At 41.3% G+C, this 11,038-nt stretch overlaps 1 protein-coding gene across 4 annotated transcripts in view; it reads right to left on the reverse strand.

The window, feature by feature from the left end:
• Positions 1–981: 981 nt before the first annotated feature.
• Positions 982–11,038, reverse strand: part of larp4b (La ribonucleoprotein 4B) — a 57,619-nt gene continuing 47,562 nt past the window's right edge. For all 4 annotated transcript variants that reach the window (XM_005944733.3, XM_042213044.1, XM_042213043.1 and 1 more), the window contains one exon: positions 982–9,007. In XM_005944733.3, the coding sequence (XP_005944795.1) occupies positions 8,675–9,007 (333 nt within the window). In that variant the 3' untranslated portion in view covers positions 982–8,674. The remainder of the gene's footprint in view (positions 9,008–11,038) is intronic.

Below are 11,038 nucleotides of genomic sequence, written 5' to 3' on the forward strand. Positions count from 1 at the left end.
AAAAGAGAGAGATGTTACCTAAAAAATCAGTCAGACAACTACAGCTCATTCAGAACTCTGCTGCTCGAGTCCTCACTAAGACCAAAAAAGTGGACCACATCAGTCCAGCTCTGAGGTCTTTACACTGGCTGCCTGTCCGTCAGAGGATAGACTTTAAAGTTCTGATGCTGGCCTATAAAGCTCTGAATGGTTTAGGACCAAAATACATCAGTGACCTCCTGACCCAGTATGAACCTTCCAGATCCCTCAGGTCATCTGGATCCGGTCTTTTATCAGTTCCCAGAGTCAGAACCAGACACGGAGAAGCTGCATTCAGCTTTTATGCTCCTTATATCTGGAACAAACTCCCAGAAAGCCTCAGATCAGCTGAAACACTCAGTTTATTTAAATCCAGGTTGAAGACTCACCTGTTCTCAGCTGCATTTGAATAAAGCACCAAATCCACACTTTTAAGCTTAAATTTCAAAACTTACATTTAACTACTGATTTTATCTACTGTTCTGATTTTATCTGTTTTGATTTTATATACTGTTTTGTTTGTTTGTTAATTAGTTTGTTTGTTTGCTTGTTTTAATCAATTTTAAATCATGCTTTTTATTTGTTTTTCTAATGTCTCTGTAAAGCACTTTGAATCACCTTGTTGTTGAATTGTGCTATACAAATAAACTTGCCTTGCCTTTCTATCCTGGATTGCATTGTTCAAACAGCTGATTCTGAGTGATGCATATTGATGCTTATAACAATATAACAGTGCCACTTTGAACTTTACATCCTGAAGGCAATCAGATTTTTTTTTTGCAAGGTATTGCTTAAAAAAGGTTTTTCACTTTTTTCCCCTCTGATGGGGAAGAACTTGGTGTAATTTTTCCTCTATATTGACTGTAGTTTCTGTAATTATGGAACAACTAACAAGAAAGGTTTGAAAAGACCTTTTGGAAAGAAAGAAAGAAAGAAAGAAAGAAAGAAAAATCACACGGCAGCTCCTCAACAGTGCCTAAATCTTTATTTTTCAGTAAGCTACATTTTTTTCTCCAAATTAGACAGTTTACATCATGACACAAGAGTAACTTAAATTATCTATAGCTGACATGTACGCTTGATTCCAGTCTCGATGGAAGAAAAGACCCAAACAAAAAAAAATAATTAACAAAATACAAACAAAAACAAAACAAAAAAAATAGAGAGAAGCCCTCTTGATCGCAAACCTCCATTCCACGTCTGTTAAAGGTGTCGTTAGGCAAAATTATCTGTCCAAACCCCAACACGGTGGAGTCGTCGATTGTCCACAGCTGTTAGCGTAGCATGGTAAGAGTGTTAATGAGTTAAACCACAGTGAGTTCATAGAGTCCTTTTCCAGTCAGTTGATGTGCATTCATTGTTATACATCTTTGAAAAACAAAATGAAAACACAAAAACACAAGGGGGTCTTTTTTTTTTTTTTTAAATGACAAGATGCAACCCTCGTGGAGGAAAAACAAAAAAAACAAAGAAAAAAAATGGCACTGTCAAAATGGACGAACAGGAAGGAGGTCTGAGACGACCAACAGGCTGATATGAAGTGTGACGCTCCATGCAGAAGTCCACGAGGAAAAGGGAGCTCCTTCAAAAATGCCACCGCTGAGCATCTGGATGAACGCCGGCAAGACTGAAGAGGCGCGGAGCTCGCGGTGTCTTTCCCGCCAGAATAAGAGATCCCTTTGAAAGCGGTACCATCCAGTCTGAGGTACCGCGCTTGTGGAAAGAGTCACTTTTGCATCGGCCTGGATTAGCTGGGTGGTACATTTTATTTTTTTCCACACATGCACACATTCACAGTTCAGAGATGCCCAGTTTGTATTCTCAAAGTTCGAGGCCACCAGAGGCAGAAGACGCCTCGACCTCAGGCGGGGGATCCACCGCAAGTTACACCGCGTGAAAAACGCTCCTGCAGTCACTGGTGTCAAACTGAAGGTGTCTCCAGGCTTCCAGTAACAGGAAAATCACATCTTAAAGTAAAAAAACAAAAATAAAAGCCCGAGACGGTAAGCGCTCAGCTATGTATGTACAGGTTAAACTGCCCAGCCAAGACAAAAACGACTGTTGTATAATGGCACGGTTATTGGTTTTCTTTGCCACATCGAACTGCAGTCCACATGTGATCAAATGGTTTTAACAGACATCTCAAACTGCGTGTTAAATGTACTGTACGTGAGAAACATCGCTCTGAACAAGGTAAACTACTCTCATTCCAGTTGAGCCTTTAACCCCCCCAACAAACAAAAAAGCACATAGGAAAAAAACAAAACATTTGTACATTTATTTCTCAGTAGAGGAAATCTTGGAGCTGATGAACATGAACAAGAAATCACAAACATTAATCTGAAGAGAAAAAAACAAAACTGCACAGAGCGGGTCGAATGGTTTTTGGCTCCTTGGATGTCTCGCGCTCACATCGACACCTGGGCAGGAAACTTATCTCAAACAGCCGCAATGACGACTCCAAACAGTCGCCTTGTTTTTTTGTTTTTTTTAAACGAAATGCACAATCCGAGGGACCGAGACTCGTCGTCACCTGGCGGCAGGCTGCAATAATCCCCCACCTCAAGTGCCGAGTGTTCAAGATGTGCTTCACTGGGAAGCTTCTGATGGGCGTCACACATCACATCGCCTCGACTAAACCAAGAAGTGTCCACCAACAATCCCTCTTTTCAGCAAACCAGCATCCGCCCGATGGTACGTCAAAGTCGGTTTGGCTGCTGATTGGCCAGCTTCGATGGTTCAGGCTTTCTTTTTATTGATTTCTGTCTGAAAAGCTCTGGTTTTCTGTCCAGCATCTAAAAGGCTTACTAAATGAAATCAGACCAAAAGGGATTACTGGACCCCGACCCAAACGCACAGAGAAATGGATAAACCGAGAATACATTTGCAGACGTTGGCCAGATTAGACTTAAACAACTCTTCCCACTCTCTGAACTTCCAGTAAACATTTTCCCTCACCATGTTTCTGACAGAAGTGGTTGAAATTATTAATAAAAGCTCAATTTTTAGATTTTTACAGGTTTCCGACTGTAGAAAAATGCGTTTCTGCCAGAGACATCAGTGGAGCATGAACCACCTCCATGGTATCCTGATGGCATCACCACGACCAGCTGCTTATTATAGGCACACTGAAGTTTCCACTGTGGCTCATCTACACTTCTAACATCTCATTATTGTGTGAAAACCAAAACCACCTGTCGTAAATCCAGTCAATCTGAAAGGATTTTATGGGCAAAGTCTAAAAGCCCACCAACTGTTTTATTTCTAATCTGACAATTTATCAATGATTGTGAAAACTACAAAACCTGCTCGATTCACTCTGGTTCACTCAGGGTGCCCCCTGTTGGTCTGCAGCAAAATTTGTTCAGTTTCAGGTGAAGAGGAAGTTGAATAGCTTTTCAAGATCATCTCTGGCTCTAACTGTGCAGGTTGGTACAATCTGAACGCTGCGATTTATCACAGATAAATCCAAAAATCAGTAACAAAGCTCTAAGAAACCCATTAAATAAACAGGTGTATGACAGGGCCGAGCACAAAAACCAGTGAAACAAACTAAATCTGAGAAACGACATCTAGCAAAACTATTCCTGTTTTAAAACTGAAGCTTGGTCCTTTGCAGGAAAGCTTTTAGCTGTTCTATGAAAACAAAACTTAATTTTTAAAAAATGTATTTTGAGTATTTGCCTGTCCTTTATAATAAAGCACGTGGCTCTGTTTGGGAAAAACAAACCAAAAAATGGCTTATCTAACAAAACACGTAAGAACCAATAATCGGATGCACGCGGTCTGCCACACAAAAAGATTTGTGAGGTTTAGTTGCCTTTTTTTGTGCTGTTCACTGACTAACAACAGAAATGTGCAATTTATTTGGTTTCTATTTATTTTTCCGCACATTTAAACTGGTGTATGTGCAAAAATCAAATGTGTTGACAAGTGAAATTTAAAACAGATTTAAAACATGACAGAGCCAGGCGTCCAGTGTTTTTCTGCTAACCTAGCTTCATCGCTTCCTGGTCTCAGACTTTTCATTTCCTGAAATCTGATTCCCCCAAAACTGTGATACTCACTCATCCTAAAATATGGACAGAAAGCAGAAAATAGAGTTTGAGCTCATCAGACAAAAACCAATAAAATAAGCCCTCAGATGGTCATCGTTAACCAGAGTTGGTGGATATTTGGAGCCAGAACGAGGATTTCTAATATTCTCAAATAAAAGCTGCAGTCTAGTCATGCTGCCCGACCAATGTGGACACAGTGCAGTTTGATTATAGCCTACTGAGCTGCATATGCATGAACATCTCATCTTAAGTATTAGTGTTACCTAAAGTTTTGCATTAATGCCTTTAGCTGCAGCTTTCATGTCACGTCTCATCTTTTGGCACTGTTAGCAGAGTACTCAACAATGGCAAAAACAGAGTAAATATCCAACATGTAGTGCTTTGTTTTTGTTTTGCTAAAAAGCTTCATTCAGACTGTCCAAAAAGCAAACACACTGTGAGGAAAATTCCCCCAAAATCAACTGTAATCAGTGAAAGAAAAAGAAGCCAGAGCTTCGAAGAGGATGCCGGTGGACACTCGGCTTTGTCGGAACCACAGACTGTGAACGCTGAGGAGAGGGAGGGCGGGGTTACTGTCGCACCTGAGCATCCAGGTGCGACCGAACCCACAGCGAAAGTTTATAAAGGAATGAAAGAACGAAAACAAAAAAAAATACAATAAATGATCTGCTCACACTGCAGAGCGGAGCAGGAATCAAACTCAGCACACCCAAACTGAAAAACAATAGTAGTTAAAGAAAAATATTTCCGAACGCACGACATCACGTCTTTTTTTTTTCTTTTATAGTCTACATCCAGCTCGATAGCGACATTATAGTTAACAAGGATCAATATATTTTTATAATCATTTTAAGGTACCTCTTATATTTTTCTGAGTATTTACATCTGTACAAGCAAAGCACACACTTCAAAGTGCACATATTTAATACAGTATTGACTAGATTTGCAATTACAAGGTTTTTATCCCACCCCCACCCCCCTGCACAAAAAAAATCCCCAAAAAACCTGAAACTATTGAACAAGAAACCAAAAGAATGACCCAAGATTTTCGTACATTTTACACAAAACAAAAAACAAAAAGTAGGAAAAGAAAGGAAACGCTGCTAGATTTGTACTCTCTCTCTCTCTCGCAGTAAGACTTGTGACGTCTGGTGTGACTAAATATTTCCACATCTCACGCTTCGTTAACATTTTGGGGATCTTTTCTGAAAAGAAATAAAACTATGCTTGTCTTGTAGAAAAGTTAAGGCAAAGTCATTTTTCAAGTTTAAATAAAATTCAAGTTTCTCAAACACTGGATGGATTTTTTTTAACACACACACATTTATATATATGTGTGTGTGTGTGTGTGTGTGTGTGTGTGTGTGTGTGTGTGTGTGTGTGTGTGTATGTATATATATATATATATATTGAGAGCTCAATACATCATTTTTTCCTTCTCCCAAAAAGAAAACTTAATGATATTTCTTGTGGAATAAACAGCACTGCTTTATAAATAAGTGGATATGGTGCATTTACATCTGTTTTACCATTTCCACCAATGAGGAAAACAAAAAAGAGAAAATAATAGACCCATCCAAGTGCATCTCAGTCCTTCAAAATAATAAAAAAATATTTTCTTTTTTCACTAAACTCAAGCTGTAGCATCCAAATCAAAAGCAGCTCTGACCAGGAGTACAGGCTCTTTAAATGAAGCTTTCCCTTCTCCAGGCTCCTGTTTTCTCTTAGTGGGATTACCCAGAATGCTTTTTGTTGCAGGAAGACTTCAGCGAGACATGCGAGGTCCCACCTAAACAGATATTGTGTATAGTACAGTGGTTTTTATTTATTTTTTTCAGGGTGTTTTTGCATCTTAGGTGACGACTTCAAAAGATGAACCCGAGCACATGACCGAGGAGCAGGGAGGGAAGTCTTTTAAGTCATTTTTCAGACAGTTACATTCAAATTAAAAAACACACTCGGTTGGTTATCTGCCAAAGTGGTTGCTACAGTAGGCAGACCTTCCAACCAAAGCTGGAGCTGCCCTCCCTGAACGTGCGAGCTTGCTACTTCACTCTGGTGCAGGATGCAAAATTTTCCACCAGCTCTGGTATAAAAATCGCTGCTTCGATTATGTCCCATGAAAGCTCTGACCAACTGGGTGCCGGCGCTTCAAACGAGCCAGGCTCGAGGTGAGTAAAGGATGTTTCCTCTTACTCTGTGCTTTAAATCGTCCTCCTGTCTGCTGCCATTTATCAAAGGTAACCAGAGTGAAGCGGCAACAGAGGAAGTCCCGTGTGCTCCGGTTGATCTTTTCCAATTTTTTTCAGAGAAATCAAAGAGTGCAAACAAACTAGAAGAAAACAACAAAGCACGCCGACAGAGAGGAGGAAAACAAAAAACAAAACACCCCCAAACAACAATAATAAACAATCCTAGTGGTATAGACTTGAGGAAAACAGCGGAACATTTTCACCCCAAGGATGGATTTTACACACCTTCCTGCTCCAAACCTTCCAGCACTTAAATGTTTGGTTTAAGGCTGTTCACGAGTCCCGATGGGACCCCCAAAGCCAAATTATCGCTCTCTCACTTCAACATTGCAAACCACGTTCCAGAAAAAAAAAAAGAAAAAAATCCACTCGTTATTTACCTTCATAAAAATATACTCGTCTATTCAACCATCCCACTTCCCCATTTTCACCACTTTCCAACAAAATCCTCACTGACCCAAAACCCGAAGTTAAAAATCCAAACCACTGCATGTCTATTCAAGCAGCACCGAACAAAAACAAACAAACGAACAAAAAACGTTAAGCATCAGTCTTCAAAAATTTAATGCTGCACAGATGCTTCAACATGACCGACAAGACAAAAAAGCTTCAGTGATTGTGTCAATGGAGATGATGCAGCAGGGTGTTCGTCAACTTCCCTCCTGGAAAACTGAACTGTGTGTGTCATTCCCCAACTTCCTCCCCAAAAAACAAAACAAAGTTAGTCCCTTTTTTCACTTTAGGTAGGATTAATCACATGAATTTGCTTGCGAGAGTCTGAGAAAACAACAACAGTGCAATTAAACGTCTGCAGATGTAAATCAAGTATTTCTACTTACAGTATCAGAGGAGTTGTAGTAACAGATTCCAGGTTTTGATATCTAGCACCATAAGTAGGAGAAAGAACTACAAACATGCCACCGTTTGAAAGGAGGTTTGAACAGTTTGAACAGGAAACTTCCCACTGGATCAAATCGCCACACTGAACTCTGGACTTGTCCCATTTTATGGCAGGAAACTAACACACATCTCAGCCTCCTGATGAGTCACTCTGTCTCAGCAGATTTCCAGAAAATTAAACAAAAACCAAAAAACCCTCCGTTCGGCGCCTGTAGACAGACGTGTTTACTGAACTGATAGCTGGTAGCTAGTGTTAATTTCCTCCTTCCTGCTTGCCAGCGTTCCCTCGCCTCCAGAATAAACAAAACCCTTTCAGATGGGAAGAAGCGGCTTCCTCGTCACCGCTCGATTTTTAAGTTTGTCAGCCTAAAACCTGCCCTGCATCTTCCTTCCTTCCACAATAATGATCAACAGTTTGACAGGAAATGAAAAGCGGGGAGAGAATTTAGCTTCCTGACTAGTTAAATGTCTGCAGACACATATGCAGTGTGCGCAACACCTCACCTACTTTCACTGTTACAACAAGATGCCTCATTTTAGAGAAAGTCATGTGCCCTTCCTGTGTGATACTAAAAAACAAAAACAAAACAGCGCTGACCCCACGTTAAGCCACAGACGCACACTATGGTGAGTTAGCATGTTAGCAAAACAGAGAGGGAATAACAGCAGGAGGGGTGATCCTTTAAGAACAGGATCAGAGGGAGAAGACGCCGAGGGGAGGATGACCAATTACTGTACCAACAGCCAACTACGGTTTGCAAAAAACCCCAAAAAGACATAAAAGCCACCTAGTGTAAACAAACCTGCAAAAAATTCTATGTAAACCAAAGGATCCAAGTCTTCTTGTGATGTTGAGTTGCATATGGATGTGAATATGTATTTAAAAACAAAAGGACTAATAATGACCCATAATTAAGCCACTTAAATTTGCACAATGCTACCACTCAACATGCAAACAAACCCCTCATTATGACAGCCAAACAAGTCTGTTTTATGCACCCTTTCCCATCATCCTTTGGGGTGGCTTCCAACAATGCCCTGCTGCTTCCCACACATGCGCACACACGCACGCACACACACACGCGGCTAATTTAATCCCACAAGGCCATTTGGACAGAATGAACAAATTTCAGTGTTGTCTGTGCCACCTGACAGGCTGACACCACTACGTAATGCAAAAAGAGAAAAGGAGAAATAAAAGTGAAAAACCAAAAACAATAAATAGAATATAAAGAAAAAGAAACGGTGCTCTACATGCACAGTAAAGTGCTTTTTGTCTGCAAGCCCTGATCCAGAAAAGAAGGCGTCCTCTATGCTTGTTTGTGACGGGTGATTCTGGGATATAAGTATCGAGTAGCCCTGACTTGTATTTCCTTTATTTTTTTAAACGCATCTGTGGAGCATAGTAGTGGGGTTGGAGGACTTGGGGAGGGAAAGGAGGTCACCCTACTGCGGGGATTTGGGTGGGGTGTGGTGGGAATCTTTGTTGGGGGTTTTCCCTGGGTGTGGGGGCGGAGAGGCCCACCGCCCACCCGGCCTTCGGACCTCCTTCGGGGGTCTGCCTGTGGTGGCACCCGTTGAACTGGGTTTGGAGGAGGGGTGGTAAGTCTCTCTGGCCTTGGCCTCCCCTGAAGGCGTGGAGGCGTCGGGGCACTTCCTCTCCTCGCCTGCTGTGGCGGCGCAGGCTGGCTTAGCTTCCTTAGGGGTGGTTGGTTGCTGTAACGTCGGGGTATCCTTCACCCGCTGGCAGATCTCGGCGTAGGAGGGCTTCCTCTGCTCCTAGCAGGAAAACACAAGACAGTTGTAAAACATTCTGCACACATCCTTACAAAGCTCGTCTGCGGGCAGTTTGTGAACGAGTAGTTTTCATTTCCACCTTGAACAGGACAGAATCAGAGTTAGATCCCCGTACGGGTCCGTTAGCGTCAGTAACGAAATTCCTCACATGCATCTCACATACAATGCCTGGAAAGGTTCAGGCCTGTAGCACACGCGTCTTCAGAAGGAGAGCCCCAACAACAAATTGGTTCAAGCATCACACAAATAGAGAGGTAAGCTGAATTAAGTGACAGAATCTTCAGGTCTTTGCTTATATTTATGCCATTTAGTCCAATGTTGTTGAAAAGGATGACCTTTAAGTCATCGAAAGAAAGTCAGCCTGTCCATCAGATGTATTTCCTCTATAATCTCTAGCACTTGCTCTACTTGGAGAGGATCCTTCTTAAGCCAATTCCTTGTTATGGCCTTTTTAGATGCGATCAACAGGATTTTAAAAATAGATCTGTTCTTTTTTAGAATCAAATCTCTCGGTAGAAAATCCAGTAAGAAGATCCTGGGGTCCTTAGGGATGGCATAGGACATGATGTCATCTGTTAACTAGAATATACTGTCCCAAAATGAAGTCAATTGTATACACGTCCAAAAGATATGAGAGTGATTGGCGTTCGGGTGACCACACTGTCTCCAACATTTTTGCTGGTGTGCATGAAATTTGTTAGTAATATGTGGAGTAATGAAGAATTTTCCGCACGAATTCCCTCCACCTTTTGGAACAAGTCGATGTTTGTTGTGTGGTGCACATATAGTGTGTTGTTACCATTTTGTTTTTCTAGCCCTTTTGTAGAGTTTAGACACAGTTTTGGTGGGCAGACATTTGTAAAGAGGAAGAACTCACTTTTAACAGGAAGACATCTCCAGGGACAGGCTCAGAGAGAGAGCCATTAGCCACAAAGTGACAGAGAGAGCCGAAAGAGAGGACCCCAAACAGAAGGACAGACTGAAGTGAAGCATCAGGGATAGACTTTGTTCCCAATAACTGTTACAATTAGCCCACATTACAACAGCTCGAAGTCAGTAAAACTGTAAAGAAGCTTCTAAAAATACAACAGAACCAGGCAAACTGTGGGATTTAAGTTTCTGTACCTGCTCAGCTGATCTCTGTTTACTTACATTCATCAGCTATGTTGGGCTGAAATCATTTACCGCTACATGAGAAGGTTAACTACAATTTTATTTTTTTGCACAGTATCTGCCTCACTCTGCTCACAGCAGCTCACCGTTTGGTTTACACCAGCGTCCCCAACCCCCGGGGCCATGGACCCGTCCGTGAGTCATTTGGTAGCGGGCAGCGAGAGTTGAAGCTCGGGTGTGAAATTCACGGTTTTCAGCGTTATTTTTTAAATCTTTTTTATCGTTAACTCTGTTTGCCTGGGTCTTTTCCCGTGTGTTATGAATAAATCTTATTTTTTGGTACCGGTACTGGTTTTATCTTGTTGTATTTATCCACGACACGGCCGGTCCGTGAAAAATATTGTCGGACATTAAACCGGCCCGTGGCGCAAAAAAAGGCTGGGGACTACACAGCAGTCTCCTAAACGTGTGCAGAAACTTTAATGTCAGGACTGGAAAATTAAAATTGAAAATATTGAAAATCAAAGAATTTGGCTGATAATTCAATCCAAAGGCTAATTTTCATTAAGTGTATTTAATTTATTAATAAACAACAAACATGAAAACAAGGAGACGAGAAAAAATGTATTTCACGCCGATGCAGGCACATGTCAATCAAACTTTTTCATGTATGAATATAACGCTGGGGACAGCCTGTAACTACAAACGTTCCCTTTTATACAGTTTGGGAAAACGCTGTAATAAACACGGCAACTGAGCTAAAAACATTCAGAATTTTGGCTCCTGAACATTTCAGAGATTAAGAGGTTCAACATGACAGCAGTGATATGATTGTTGAACCCACATTTGGCATGTTGATCGTATTTAATTTGCCAGATCCATTTCTGTTCACTCCTACGT

This window comes from Haplochromis burtoni, unplaced genomic scaffold, assembly GCF_018398535.1.
Source record: "Haplochromis burtoni strain Fernald_Lab_line unplaced genomic scaffold, NCSU_Asbu1 Contig_410, whole genome shotgun sequence".
Lineage (NCBI taxonomy): Eukaryota > Metazoa > Chordata > Actinopteri > Cichliformes > Cichlidae > Haplochromis > Haplochromis burtoni.